The sequence below is a fragment of the Trachinotus anak genome, unplaced genomic scaffold, assembly GCF_046630095.1.
Source record: "Trachinotus anak isolate AG129_WGS33_773 ecotype Australia unplaced genomic scaffold, CSIRO_AGI_Tana_v1 ptg000019l, whole genome shotgun sequence".
NCBI lineage: Eukaryota > Metazoa > Chordata > Actinopteri > Carangiformes > Carangidae > Trachinotus > Trachinotus anak.
Genome location: NW_027273870.1, coordinates 5,827,253 through 5,842,884, shown reverse-complemented (window position 1 = coordinate 5,842,884; position 15,632 = coordinate 5,827,253). Strand labels below are relative to the sequence as shown.

Sequence of the window (15,632 nt, the reverse complement as noted above, 5' to 3'; positions counted from 1 at the left end):
TATCTAGTGCTTGCAGATCACATAACATTAAGAAATGATAAGAAGTAATAAGTAATAAGAAGTTATAACTTTCATGTCCATTCATTGTTGTTCAATAAAAACTTTCTGTGGGACAAGAAGATTGCTTTCATTCTCATGGCTGTGCATTAAATATGGAGCTGGAGTCAGGAGATGTTTAGCCTAGCTTAGCATAAAGACTTGAAGCAGGGGAAAACAGCTCACCTAGCTCTGCCAAAAGTGAAACAAAGTGCCAACGAACACCTATGAAGCTGACTAATTTGCATATCTCAATGGTCTAATATGCATACAAAAAGAAGTGTAAAAAGCACAATATGTTGGGACATTATATGCTAGAACTTTTTATTGAAAAACAACAGTGACTGAGCACATATCCAAAAGTCTTGAGGTTGACAGGTTTGGTACCACTGTGCCTGTAAGGAGACCAAAACCTGTGTTGACCAACCCTGTCTGGCTACCCATGCTCTAGGTAGGTAGGGAAGGGTCAACTGTTGTTTTGTCAACAGTCATACCATATAAATCCCCCTAAAATCTCAGATCGCATCATTTTATTTACAAATGACATGATTCTTGTCTTTATGCTAAGCTCAGCCAAACATCTTGACAACAGCGCTGACTGTGCAACATTTCAAAGAAGAAATAAGACAACATCCCTTTTCAAAGTTCAATTCATTAGCAATAAAACACAACCGTACTCATTTCAGTACACACTGGAGTTCTGCTGCTTACAGCCTTATTTGGTCTGGTATGACCAGTAGCTTATGGTGGCTAATGTTGGCTAACTTTAGATATTACTGTGCAACTGATGTTACTCGGTGCGTTTGTGACTTCACGACTCTTCTCTTCTCGGGCTACAGTCACACTGTGTTTTCATATGTTACAGATGTTACTATCAAAGTAAAACAAGCAACCGATTCAAGAGAATCTTGGAAAATGAAGTGAAATTCAATGCGTCATTAATTTTGTAATTTCCACTCGTGGCCACAACGGCTGTTGATCAGTAAACGTTACGTAGTGTTGCTTTAACACACAATGCTGTGCTGATAAAAGTACTCTCATCTTGTTCACAGGATGAAAGTAAAATATTACATCTTTACTATATCTGCAAAGACATGAAATAAAAATATGTTTTTCAAGTTTTAATCACAAGTCTTTCTGTTAATTGTTCCGTTACTTCTTTTGTACATTACAAATATAGACATCATTTGTATATAGCATACATTAGTATACATTTTTTGAGTGTTTTATATCATAATACCTCTCTTTTCCTGAACATGGGAGCATATTCATAACCATGTCCATATGATGGGGGGGGTTTAGCTGGTGATCTGGGCGACTAACTAACCTCCCCTATCATTTAAACCCACGCTTGACCATAAGATCGTGGGTCGTAGCAGCTCGCAGAGCAACATAAAGTAGGTGGTGTGTGTTTGGATGTCAGCTGCCAAAAACTGTTCACATTTTCAGAAGAGCGAGGATGAGGTCTAATTTTCTTCAATTCTCCCTCATCCTCTGCCTCTTGATTGAACAATGCAGAAGACCAAAGTGTGGGTGGAGGCAAAGAGTCTTGTACAGCTACATGTCTCTGTAAAGGGCTGTAGAGACACATGGAGAAGATGTCTCTGTAGAAACTATTATGTTTGAATCACAAATACATTATGGAAGCTAAAGATGCTCTAACAGCTAATTCACTGTCACTTTAAGCTAAATGTTTAATTACATCCTGTAGGAGTAAACTACAGCAGGTGGAAGTTATTTAGTAAATCTTTTACTGTGAAAATGTCATCATTGAGAAAAGAAAAATTCTTGCTATTATTTTCTTTCATAAATGGCACCTTTAAAGATTTTGCTTAACTACCAGGTGTTAGTAGAAGCAAATTTTGTGTGTGCAGTAAGCACTTCTAATTCACTTCGTATTGTTTTTAATCCTTTACAAGCTCATATAAAATAAATGTCATACTATATGAAAACAAGGGTGCTGAGATGTGTAAAATGGAAACACCCACTAAAGCGAGTTTTTGGTTTTTTTTTTGCTTGTGACAAAATTTGGGAGAGAATCAAGTAGTGATCTGTGTCATACTACTGCAGCCGGATCATTTGACACACTCTTCACTTGTGACACAGAAAGAGGAAGCTAATTTAACACCTGAAAACACACATTTTTGGCACAGAGTACTTGGAGCTTTAAAACTCATAATTAATACCTCAATAAAAACAATTAGCCGGGCGAAATCCTTAAAGCTAGAATGAGCTAAGTACTCAATAAAAAAGCTGCCGTGCTTTGTGCAATAAGCTTTGAGAATGTGGGTTGTTGAGGAAAACATGAAACCTGCAGGAATGTCCTGCATCCTTGTGTTGTTTTTATTACATTACACGTCCACACAGAATCATCAAGTTGCCACTAACACTGGTTAGACTTCTTATTTATTAATTCTCAAATGCAACTATATAAATCCTTGAGATATGTTTTTTTGTATATAAATATACACTCCAGTCAAACGCTTGATGTCATCCAGTTAGACAGCTGACTTTAAAGACCACTTTAACTGACTTAATAAAGGTCATTAATAGGGTTTGAGTGGCTGTAGACTTACTGAAGTGCAACTGACACTCGTTTTCACCTTTACAAGCTGTAGCTTAAAGGTATGTTTGTTATCATGTTGACATTTTATGAAAGTGTCATAATACGTGGTAAAAGCTGCAGCTTAAAATACTAAAGATCAAACACTGTAGTGATGATTAATTATGATTATTATAGGTCATTTGCTCATCTACGTTTTCGTTAATTAAAATATTGCAACCCTGCCACAGTGGAAGTGGGTGAACAGCCTTGAGCAAGGAGTGTCAGTGAATGCCTCACGGTGTTAATGCACAGTGTTTCCTGGTAATGATGTGAAATAATTCTTTCAAACACTGCAGGTCTCCTTGACCCTGTAATGCTCAAATGCCCATAAACACTGTTTCTCTTGACACCTTTCTGATGACTAATTAACCATCACTCATGAAATCACACATTGCTTTTAAATTGTTACAAGTCTTTCCCCAAAGAGAAAATCGGCCCTAAAACAGAATTACTATTTCATGATTTGAAACAGTAAAGTCATCAACAGCCACTGACAGTTGACTCCTGAAGCACAACAATAAGACGTCGACTAAAAGCAACTAAAATACTATATAAGCACAGCTAAGTCACACAGCACAATCACCATCTGCAATGGAAGCAAACAGGACAGGAATAATAATTCAAGCTGGAGGGTCAGCTGTGGATGGGGTTAAGACTTGGAGGCTGGATCTGGGTCTGGAGGGTCAGCTGGAGCAGTGGCAGGGGCCTGCAGCCCATAGTGGGGCTCTACTAGCAGTTTCCCCCCTTGCTGTTAGTCGGGAGACACCGGAGAGGGAAAAAGGGCAGGCATACCAAGAGAACTGAGTGACCTAAAAATGCATCTGTGCATTTAGAGCAGAACCACATAAAGAGATCTCCGGTTTCTACCTGGTTTAAGTCTGCATATGGATGTGGTGCAAAAAAAGACCAAAATCAGTGTATTCAAACAGATTTTCCCTGTTTACACTTACATAACACCTGTGAGAAAAGAATCTGAATTGACTCTGTTTTTTTGAACAAGAGAAGCTAATAAAAGATGTGTATGTGGACCTAAGTGGGTATTGAAGATACTGGTTGCATTCTTTGCTCTGTCATTTTGTAAAAAAAAAATAAAAGCTGTGAGTCGGGGTATTTAAGATAAATAAAAAACAATAAAAGTTGTCAATCCAGGTCTATTTTTGGTGGATTTTCCCTTTAGTATCACTTTGGCAATGTGAGGGCACGAAATGGTCACATGCACTTTTGAGAATGACACTTCATGGCCCATTGGCTTATGCTAATAAAAAACCCTTACAGGGTTGCTGGTGCCAATTTCTCAGAAACCAAAACGGTGGTGTGAGAATTTTCCAAATGTGCCCAAAAATGACTTTGATTAGTTTCCCACAGACTTACACTTTAAAATCCATACACTTTCATGAATAATCAAATCATAAGGCGTCCTTTAAGAGTAGGTATAAAGTCTTTTTGTTGTTCTGTTTATTATCAATGTGTTTTGCAGGGCCAGCTGAAATGAAACAGTACCACTGCTGAAGTCTCAGAAAAGTAGGCTCCATCAGCTGATTGTAAAAAGCGCTGGTGTCTTTCGGGCCTGTGAAGGGCCCGTCTTGGGCTTTTCCTCCTGCCAGCAAATGGAGAGACGGACAGTGTGCCCGGTGTTATCAATGAAGCCAGCCTCTTGGCTCTCCAAAAAGTGCAGCTTGGAAGGCGTCCATGGCAGGGCATTAGGCCTGGAGGTTTGTGTCGTTTGTAATTTATAACACTGAGGGAAATGGGCAAGAGGACAATATGGAGAGAAGAGGGAGAGAGGGAATGTGGGAGGAGGGGGATGGGACTTGCTGCACAAGCAAGTGGCTCTGCTTCCCTGAGTGTGCTGCACAGAGCCTGGTTACCAGGCTGACCAAGCTGGAGGGCTTTCTGTCCCTCTGTGAGGCACAGCCTGAATGGGCCTTATTTTTCTTTTTGCTCAAGTCAGAGTGAGACATAAACTCGATGAAGATATCGTTGTGTATACATACAGATAAGTGCAGATGCAGAGTAAACCATCGGGCAGAGGTCAGGAGTGCTTGATTTAGTTTTTGTTTTGTTTTTTTTAAACCAACCGTACTCACTGTATATGTTTGACAGAAGCTAGCAGCAGCTTTACTGTAAATTCACAGCTTTCCCATTTCATTATGGGTCTTTACCTCCAGAGCTAAATAACTAAAGCAACGTGGTAAACTTTTACTGTGTGATAATAATCAGTGCAGTACTGTGACTATCATCAATATTCTTCTCCTCCTCCTAATCATCATACAGGGACACTAATTGCAGCAATTTCCTTTCATTTCATAACAATGACATAATGCACAACACCCAAATTACCATGATAATATCTTAAAGACATAACTACAGTGGAAACAAACATGTCTGCAACATTTTCCTCTCACCAGAGACATAGGAGAATAGGGCTCTGCACTAAACACTATATTAAAGATTGTTAAAAATAGTAAATTAACCTTTATTACATTTCCAGACAAGATCTGTCATTGAATGAAAAACAAGCATCTCAACTTGATGACATTACAGAGAAAGTTCTTGGTTTTGTGGTTTTCAGCTTTGGGAGAGAGGTGTTGTTGTTCACAGTCTTAACTGAATGGTGCTGAATTAACTTGGGTTGCATTTTTAATTGTATTTCCCCTTCAAGTGATGAGATTTGCCTTTAAATTCACGAATGCCTTGAAACATTCAATCTACACTGCGGACATCAGCAAGTCTTCCATAAAGCCTGAGACCACAAAAGTAATAAAGTAATCTGCAATGTCACCACTATACAAAAAAACCCAAATATGGTCATTTTGTCATTTATGTGATTTTTTTTTTTTAGAACTGATTAAAGTTTACAATAGTTTACCCACTCATTTCTGCTCACTCAGGTACCTCAGAAGTCAAATTCAGACCTTTATGTAACAGAGCAAGTCATTTTTAGTCTGTTACTCACTCTGCTCTTCAGCTGTTATGGTAACAGTCATGTCATGTCAATTATAAAGCCTAAATACCCTGTTAACACCTTGGTCCTTCAAAAACAGGTCCAGTGTGATCTCTGTTTTGGGAAACAGCTTATTAAAAGGAACGTGGGGGCGGCTGCATTCTCGATTGCATAATAACAAATTTTGCCCAGTAGTGCATGGCTACAGATCCTAGGCAACATGTGCTGGAAGCAGACTCAACTCCTTAACTACATCCGCAACACAAAACTATCAAAGGCTTTCTTCAGGAACAGCCATCATCATCAGAGGTTACCAGAAATGAGAGGAGTCACTAGTGAGTTTAAGTTTCTAAGATGAGGGGACGTGATCTGACAGCTGGGCCAAAGATGAAACAAGTGCGATATAGATATTTTAATCGCTTGACACAATGGATTTCACTGTTTCTGTGAGGAAAAAAAAGCATCAAGAGACCTAAGAAATACAGTAACACTACTATACCTGTTACAACAAATGCCTCAGATTTATCCTGCCTTTATCTTAGCAGGCATTCATAAAAGCCCATTGTCACTCTACTGTGAGCAGCCTTTACATACATCACTGTTTCGTACTCATAAATCTGTCTTACAGAGGCGAGATCACAGAGGTTTATATCAAAAGACATCCACACGATTTGTTCTTCAAGGTAATGTTTCATAACCGTTCATCCTCAAGGCAGAAAGGACTTTTTGTGATTTCTGATTTTTTTTTTTTTTTAACACTGGAGCATTTTCTATTTTCTGATGCACCTTGTGTCGGTTGCACACAGGTTTGCCAAGTGGGACAAATATGGAGGCTGAAGCATTTTCCAACAAATGCCAAATATAGCAAGCTGACTCTGACACAGTTGTTTGTAAGGCAGGAGTTGTAGGGCAGCACTGCACGATGGCGTAGCCTACCTGAGTGCATACTGGGCTGCACGCGGAGCAAACATCTCACCTCCTCACAACACCGGATCAGGACCACTGCAGAAGGACTGCTCTGATGCTGTCGAGTTAAATTTGTAGTATGGGGTCCCGGGAGGAAAATAAACGTAAAGAAAAGTCATAATGCCAGATCAGACAGGCTTTGGGAATGCACTGCTCCCAGATTCACACTCCTCAACTGTTGTACTAATCGGGTCTTAAAAGCCTACTCCATGTTGTACCAGAATCTGAAGAATGTAGGCCAATTCAAAAGCCAGTCTTTTAACACAACAAACACAAGAGCTCAATCCAGACTTTATCTAAATCACCAAAAGTCAATCACATTTATATTTCACGCTGCAATCTACCAATATTTTCACTGAATGTGATTTATCATATATTACATCACACGTGGAAGTTCTGTGAGTAGCATGATTAATCTCACTGTGTTCATCCTATATCCATACTATATTTATGGATTTATGGAGCATTAACTACATAGGATTTTACATGACTGCTTAGGGTTTCCTAAAGCATACTATACAGTGTTTTAGATTATTTTCCACTCCTACCTTTCATTCATGTGTATGAAAATCAACTTGTAGAGAATTTGAACTCACTTGACAAAATCCATTAACAGTAAACATTTCATCACCTTCATTTCTTTGTCAACATTACGTTGTTCTGCTACTGACAGTTGCTAAGGGATCATTTTGGAAACTTCACTTGGTTGTGCATTCAAGGACACTGAGCTAGATTTTGTGAAAAAAATAAAAATTAAAAATGAATCCCAGAAGCCAAACAAAGAGCAAACTCATGTGTTGTGAACAGATGATGTCTACCTGGTTGGCTGTTTTTCTGTGTAAGTTCAGCATAAAAGTCGGAGATGTCAAACGTTAAAGCATCTTTAAAGCTGCACTAACCAGTCACATCACTATGTTTAATATGTAAGGGGTCGCTTGCAGTGACAAACCTGCTGAGAATGATCACCCAGCTCTGCAGTTCTTCACAGCCTTTCAGCATTTTTCAGCTTGTTTTGGCTCCTGACCAATGAACTCTGCTTTAAACCTCGTTTACATCAGGCAGCTGCACACACACCTGCCCACCGCCAAGCAGCAGACAGACACAGTTAGCAACTAGCTGGTGAACGAGTGGTGTGTTTGGCAGCTAATGCACTAGAATATTTCTCCAGGTTTAAAAGTACATCATGATAAATGACTACAAATAATGTAATAAGAAACGATTTGCTAATATATTCAACACACAACAACTTTGAAGAGTGATAATACCTCTATATGTTGTTTTTAGCCAAGTGGCAAAAAAAACCAAAAAACTGCAGCTTTAAACTCACAGAATTTTTAGAACTGCCCTGTTAGCAAACACATCACCATACGTCATGAGCCTAACTGTGACAAAAAGCAGAGAGAATTACATTTTCACTGCGTTGGATCAACTAGAGCACTTCAAGAGAGTTTCAACAAGTCTCTGCAAAATTGTGCTTTGGAAAAACTGTCGGCAGTGATGTAAATTAGTCAGGATTTTTTAGAAAACAGGCTAAAACATGCAAAGTAAACATGTGGTTCTTCAAACTGAGAGTCAAGAGTACAATAGAGAAAGGGTTACCGCACAACAGGTTGCTACAACAGCAGTTTTTGGTTTCTTTCGTAAAAGTGCTGCCAAATGGGTTGCATTGAGTGTGGATGAAAACTCACAAACAAATGACTTAAACAAAATGCAGGTGCTAATTAATAAAGTAAATATTTGTTTCCATAAAGTACGTAGTGAGGCTTCAGTGCCACAAGGCAGGACAGGTGAGCACAAAACTACAACTGATGTGATTGAAAAAAAAAAAAAAAAAAAAGGAAAGACTTTAAATAAAAATAAGATAACATCCTTTTTACATGAACAATGCTTCTTCTGTTCTATAAGTACTTGTGTATCAAAATGACATTCCCTACAAGAGAAAATCTACTACTAATGCCATCTCCTGTAACACAAAGTATAGTGAGAAGCAGACAACCTTTGATTCGAGGTAATTAGTTCTGATAAAGTGAGCGGCTGGCAGGAGAAGTCTTGCTGAGTTCAAAGGGGTGTCCCTCATCAGGAAACATTAAGTGTTCTTACCAACATGATGCCATTTAATCCCAACACTTGTTGCAGCGTTAGCACCAAGGGTTACCAGGCAAACACTCCAACACGCTTTCGAGACATTTGCTATGATACGCTCCACACAAACACCCAGAAAGAATAAAACCATCTGAAGCAAAACACAAAACTGCTGTAAGTATTTCAATAAGGCCATTGGAGAAGAAATGAGTTTCGCTTTAAGACAAAGTACCGAGCAAAGAGACCGTGAAGGCTGTTGAATCTGAATTAAGCATAGATTGGCCTATATTGCAGCAATCGGGAAACTAGTTCAAGACGTGCCAGGCCCCATGTAGACTCTTTCACACAGGGGACCCTACCTTCAAACGGTGAGGCATATACACGCCGGGCCGTGGAACACTCGCTGAACACACAGGTTTCCAGATGAGTGAGGAGTTCTGTTAATGTGAATGAAAATACGACGCAAACTGGTACTGTGAGTTCCCCTGAGCGCTGTGGGGAACTGTCATACGTGCACAATGGCTCACAGACCTGTCATAACAGTGCACATGTGAAACATTATTCCAAAGACAAACAGCGCAGTAACTAAATAAATGTATATGCACAGTTAACAAGTCAGAGATAAGAAGGGCTGAGTGTATGTGTCGGTGACCTATTTTTTTGTAAGGCAGGGAGACAACTGGGGAAAAAAAAAAAAAACAAAAGTTCTCCTTGCTTCCGCTGGGTCAAGTCCCAGTTCCGCTCTGGACACCCATATACAAGTTAGGCAAGTGGCCTTTCTTCCCCAGGGGCAGAAAGCACAGTGTGGTGGAGAAGAATACCTGTGCATAACCTGATTTGAGATTTGAGCTCTCCAAACCTCCTTCCTCCTCTCACAAGGCTGGTCACACTGCATGCAAGTGAGTGAATAACTTTCACTTTCAGAAATAGCTCACATAACTGGAAGTCAGAAGGGCAGCTAAATTCATGTTTCTGACTCAACTACTTGGTTTTGTTCCCAAATGGCACACATTGACCCACTCATTAACCGGTAAACCTGCAGCTTGACAAGCAGCCCCTGGATGACAGTAATTGTTGCAATCGCAGACAGAGAGCAATTAATGAAGGGGTCAGAAGTTTCCAGAAAGGTGTCTGCCTGAATTAAAAAGCGCCCACATGAAGCTAACTGTGACCCCTGACCTAGGGCCTGGGTTGAGCCATGTAAAACATCAGCATGAGCACACAGTAGAGATCGAGATCTGACTTTTGAATGGCTGTTTTTCATATTTCTGACTAATTTTAGGGCAGCATTAATTTTGTGTTATTTCTGGGTAGATTAGGAGCCATAATGAGTGGAAGACTGTATTATGGCGAGTTATGTAATGTTGTAAAGTTGAGAATGTCAGCATAAAAGAGTCTCCTACAAAAATCCCAACGGCCCAGAGAAAACACCTTGTCAGAAAGTTCAGATCGAATGCAAAGCAACGCCAGCTGCTCCAACACAGTCTGTAATATGAGCAACATGTTGTGGGTTTTTTCGTTTTTGTAACAGACTTCAGACGACTATGCAGCTCCGCAAGCGGCATTAAATTAATTAACAATGACTTACAATACAAAAGCACTTTGAACTGAGTGTGCGCTGCGAACAGAGCCAGATTGACAGGAAACTTTGACCCTGCAGCCCTCCCTGCAACAGTTGCTTATGACTTCCATGAGAAGCTGGAAGGCGAATTCCCTCTGGCGCAGGGCCAGCCGCAGAGACGCTCTGCCTCAGCCACTACACGCCACAAATGGACCTATAGGATGAAGTATGTCGGCAATAATAAGGTGAACATGTCATATGTTTGGCTTTTAGTGGCAGGAAACTGATTCACAAAGTGCCACTAACTTGAGTAAACAACACAGATGCCTAAGCACAACAGTTCAACTGCCTGATGGTTTTGACTTCAGTCAGTGATGCACCTGCTACACGACTCATATGAACCGAGTGCAGATGTGACTTGTTGAGCATGATTCAGGCTGGTATTCAACAGCTGTCAGCTCCGACTACATGATGTGGACAAAAGAATATCATGATAATCATAAGAAAAACTTTGATATGTTTTATTGAAACATATGTGCTAGGATAATGATAATGATGAAGATACACGTCAGTGTGCAGGTAGAATATGAATATTTCCATCCATAATCGCTGTTAAGGATTTCAAACACAGAGTGTGCACAAAGCCATACGACTGATAACATGAACTGTACTTTAGACATGTGTTACACTGACTCTATCGTATACCAGGACCCAGATGTTAATATGAAGGTCATGTACATATCTAGCAGGTACATAGGTGGAGTTAAAGAAAAGATGAGAAGTGACCTGATGCATTCAGGTACGTGGTGAGGGTAGCAGAAGCACACACACATGATCCAAACCGAAACAACACCTTGGATGGAAACTAAGGAGCATCTCTTTAAAAACTACTTTTGTGAATGAATTTCATTACATAGGTGTGTGGTAGTACTATAAGTCTACCACACGGTAGTACTATAGGTAGTACTATAAGTCTACCACACAGCCTATAAGACTATTTCCTCCATACTACATGACTTGCTCCACTTTGTTTAATAGCTAATTTAGTTTAACATTAATAATTAAGACAACAAAATCATAAGTCATGACAACTCCTTCAAGGACAGTAAACTTGATTTCATTCAATTTGCTTCCATTTAAGAATGATAACCAGAACAGGTGTTTTGTGGTCACAACAGGTGATAACAGTGTACAGCAGCAGACTGTGATTGGTCAGTGACCCTGCACCAGCACAACAAACTTTGTTGTCGTCACGCTTCAATAATAAAGCTTCTGTTTGTCACTGTCACCATGGCCACAGCTAATGATGATCAGTTAATCTGCCAATTATTTTCTCAATTCATTTGCTAATTCTTTCGCCTATAGAAAGTCAGAAAACAGTGGAATATCTGCATTATGATTTCCCTGTGTCCAAGGTGTCGTCTTCACGGTGGTTGTTTTGTCTGACCGGCAGTCAAAACCCTAAGATATTAGGTTTACAAAGTACAACAAAGAGTGGTGACACTTACAGAGCATCTTGACCATCAGATGTTCACAATCAACTTCAACATGAAATAAAATAAATAATAATAAAAACAGGTGAGAGATACTGCAGGGGTCATGTTCTGTAATATTACTATTGTAATAATATAACATGAGGCAATGCTGTACAGTAACTCTTCCCTAATACTTCACTCAGAAAACTAGTGCATGTCTGTAAATAGTTAGCTGTGATGAAAACAAACAAACCCCCCCCCCCCTCAACTAGTATATTATGTAATGCTGATTTGGCCTGGAGAACTACACCTAATTTCTGGTAATGGAGCTCATTGATTTGTTCTGCCCCCCATTAATCCTCTTAAAGTAAAGTGAATATTCTAATGAGCACGCAATGCATCACTCATGCTTTTTCCCCATTTTATATATTTAAAAATCAGCTGCTGAACAGGTGCGCCTGTGAATCCCTCCTATGTTTGGCAAGAAAAGAGAAAAGAGGCTTGTACCAGATCTACAAACACTGCCAGGAATAACTCAGTCAGGGGCAACAACAGAGAGGGGGGGGGGGGGTGGCTATGCAAAACATCAGGTAAACCATGGGTGAGGTAAACATCTTTCTTAAACACTATGCGCATACACACACACACACAACACATGGGGGGGCTCGAGGGTGTTAGAGGCTGTTATTCATTATCCACACGACTGCATTCCAGGGCTGGGCAAAAGGAGTTATCGCCACCATCACTCAGAGGCAAGCACAAGAGAGGTAGAGAGGGATTTAAGCAGGTTCTCAAACAAGATGCCCCCACCTGATAACCTGAGCATTGCCGTTGCACCATTCCCACATGTCCTAATGCATTCACAAATCAGAGAGAGAGAGGGATGGAGGGAGGGGGAAAGAGTAAAAAAAAAAAAAAAAAAGGTGAATGAATGAGAGGAAGTCAAGGGGAGAGGAGGAGAGCAAGACAGAGAGCAGGAGGAGAGAGAGAGCGAGAGAGAGAGAGAAAGAGACCGTGTGAACATTAACACTGAATGGAAGCGATGGAGAAAGATAAGGACGCCTCCTCCTCCCCTTCATAGGAAGTGACCAGTGAGGCTGTGGCAAGTGCACCTCACTACTGATGTGGCTGCTTCAGTGCTTTGTGAGGCAGGCCTGATAAGAAGTGCCAAAAAAACCCTATCATCTTCCTCCTCCTCCTCCTCCTCCTCCTCCTCCTCCTCTTTTTCCTTCACTACCTGGAATTTCTTGTGAAATCTTGCAGGGGGCAAGAATTCCCCCCCTCCTCCTCCTCCTTTTATTCCTGAAAATCAGGTTTTAGACATTTTGGATTCACTCACACAACTTGACCTATGGATGGACAGAGAAGCACAGGCATTCAGTGCATGATGAAGGAAAGAGCCGTGGCTCCTAGTATTATAATTCCTGACATACTATTACATAACTGTGTCTATCCTGCCTCCTCCAAGGAGAGGGTGGACAGGTGAAAGACCAGCCTACATGTGCAATTAACTTTATCACTTGAGGGTCAAGAGAGCTCTCTGACACTTTTGTATAGTGAGCTTTTCAACTGGCATCAGAATAATAGACACAACGTCATATTAAGGGGTCAAGCGTTGATGTGAGTCTACTGAAAACTTTTCACACTCACAGTTAACAAAGGAGAAAACATTTCTGGTGTAACTGGCTGTCTCACCTTTTTTAAACTCCTCCAGCATTGCATCCAGTTTGGTGTCATTGAACACAAAATGCAACGGGTGGCTGTAAAACTTAGTGATGGTTTTGAGCGGGGTGCAATCATCCGGGTCCACAAAGGCCAGGTCCTTGACGAAGAGCAGATCCACTATGTTGGACCTCTCGCCCTCGAAGACCGGGATGCGTGTGTAGCCGCTCTTCATGATCTCGGACATGGTGTTAAAGTCGAGGGTGGCATCCCCGGGGATCATGAAGCAATCTCTCAGCGGCGTCATCACGTCCTCCACGGTCTTAGTCCTGAGCTCCAGCGCACCCTGGATGATGTTCAGCTCCTCCTTCACCAGGTCGTTGTAGGGGTCCGTGACGCGCAGCATCTCCAGAAGCTTCTCCCGGTTGTACACGGTTCCTATCTCCTGTCCGAGCAGGTAGTCCAGGAGCTTGCTCACCGGGTAGGAAGCGGGGAAGGTGAGCAGCATGAAGAACTTCGTGAGGAATATGGTGTTGGCACCGACCGCCAGGCCATGTCTGGAGCAGATGGCCTGGGGCACGATTTCTCCAAAAATGACTATTCCAATGGTGGACATGACCACCGCGATCAAGCCCGAACCGGCGATATCATCCAGCAGGATGGTCAGCGTAGTGTTCACCAACACGTTCCCGAGCAGAAGCGAGCAAAGCAAGTAATTCCCTTGGCTCCTGACCGGCTCTATTTTTTTGGCGTAATTCTTCTCCCTTTCCGTACCGCAGTTCTGGACTATCTGGAGCTCCATGGGGTCCAGAGCCATGAGCCCCAGGTTCAACCCGCTGAACATACCCGACAGGCAAAGCAACATGGAGATGAAGATGACCTGGAGCCAGAAAGGCAGCAGAAACTTTTTCTCCTCCACCACTATTACTTTGGTGTCATCCCCATCGTGGTAGATCCAAGTGTTCTCCGTCCACGGGTCGTGCATCCCGGCCACGGCCGGCGTAGAGGTGGCGATGCATAGGTAATACGCTTTACTCCTCTCCGTCTTTCGCAGAGGTTTGACCTCAATTTCAACTATTCCGGACGTCTTTCGATTCAGGATGATGTTGGGCAATATAATTATATCCGAAGTCCTAATGCCGCAGGGATGCAAGCCGGACGGGTCCTCTTGGCTCTGGTTATCCCCCGAGGAGCTGTCAACGCTCCCCACCGCCCGGCTCCGCTCATGTTCCGTGAAAGCAATTTTGGACCAGGTCTCGTTGTTGATGTTCTGCCCGTACACCCTCAATTTCACCCGAGACCGCTCGCTCACCCGCAGGTAGCCCTTATCCATGAAGGAAATGTCGTCCGTGTCCTCCAGCCGGAGCCCTATGATGACGGTCTCCTCGGACCCTTCCTTGCCACTTGTCGGGGCGACACAACAGCCAGTGACAGTTAAGAAAATCATCGCCAAAGCTCGGACCCGGTTAAGTGACGCCATTTTTGTAGCAGTGGGTGCTTGGGATAACGGCTCTGCCATATTGATAACCATTGGCAACCAACCTCCTGAATGAAAAGGGCTGTTAAAAATCAAAGCCAGTCGGAGTCCGCCTTCATCTCCGCCGAGGGTCGCCGTGACTTGTGCATCGGGACCCGCTCGTTGCCACTACGTGTCCGACACTGATGACTCCCGAGCGCAGGCTTATGGGCCAACTCGTGCCTCCCCTGATGTCCCAGAGACAGGCGACGGCAGCGACCAATCAGAAGGCTCCGCTGGCCGGGGGGCGGGGCCTCCGCAGCCTCCTCGGCGAATCAAATTCCAAAACAAGTGCACCTCATGTTAAGAGACAGACAGGACTCTACTCGTGACTTTTTTTTAAACATATATCTTACTACAGGAGAGAACCGCTGTACCTGGCTGACATATCCCGGCCGGTCTGACAGATGCACTCAGGATATACGCACGAATGCGACCACTCCAGTAACACCACATAATGTCACGTTTAACTTCTTGAACTGTCAGATGGTCATTTTTTATTTTTCATTTATTTATTCGTTACGCATTGCGTTGCACAGTTAATATAGGGCCATGATGATGCACCTGTATTCTACTGCAGCAACTCAAAACTAAGTCCCTTTTCAGCTGTGGCTCCCAAACTTTTAGACTTGTGACCCCTTAAAATGAAGCACTATCTACTTGCGATCCCTCCTCACAGGTAAATTAAAGTCTTTCATTTGGATATGGATGAGTTATAAGTAGCTCAACCAAAGAATAATTTTTCGTTGTCAGGTTAGGTTAATAGATTTGAAGAGAAATCTGAA

The 15,632-nt window shown here is 42.0% G+C and overlaps 1 protein-coding gene across 1 annotated transcript in view; it reads right to left on the bottom strand.

Moving 5' to 3' along the window:
- The window catches only part of cnnm2b (cyclin and CBS domain divalent metal cation transport mediator 2b), a 36,876-nt gene extending 21,912 nt beyond the window's left edge, over positions 1-14,964 (bottom strand). The window contains exon 1 of the mRNA XM_071504867.1: positions 13,365-14,964. Within this exon, the coding sequence (XP_071360968.1) occupies positions 13,365-14,862 (1,498 nt within the window). The 5' untranslated portion in view covers positions 14,863-14,964. The remainder of the gene's footprint in view (positions 1-13,364) is intronic.
- Between the last annotated feature and the right edge of the window lie 668 nt (positions 14,965-15,632).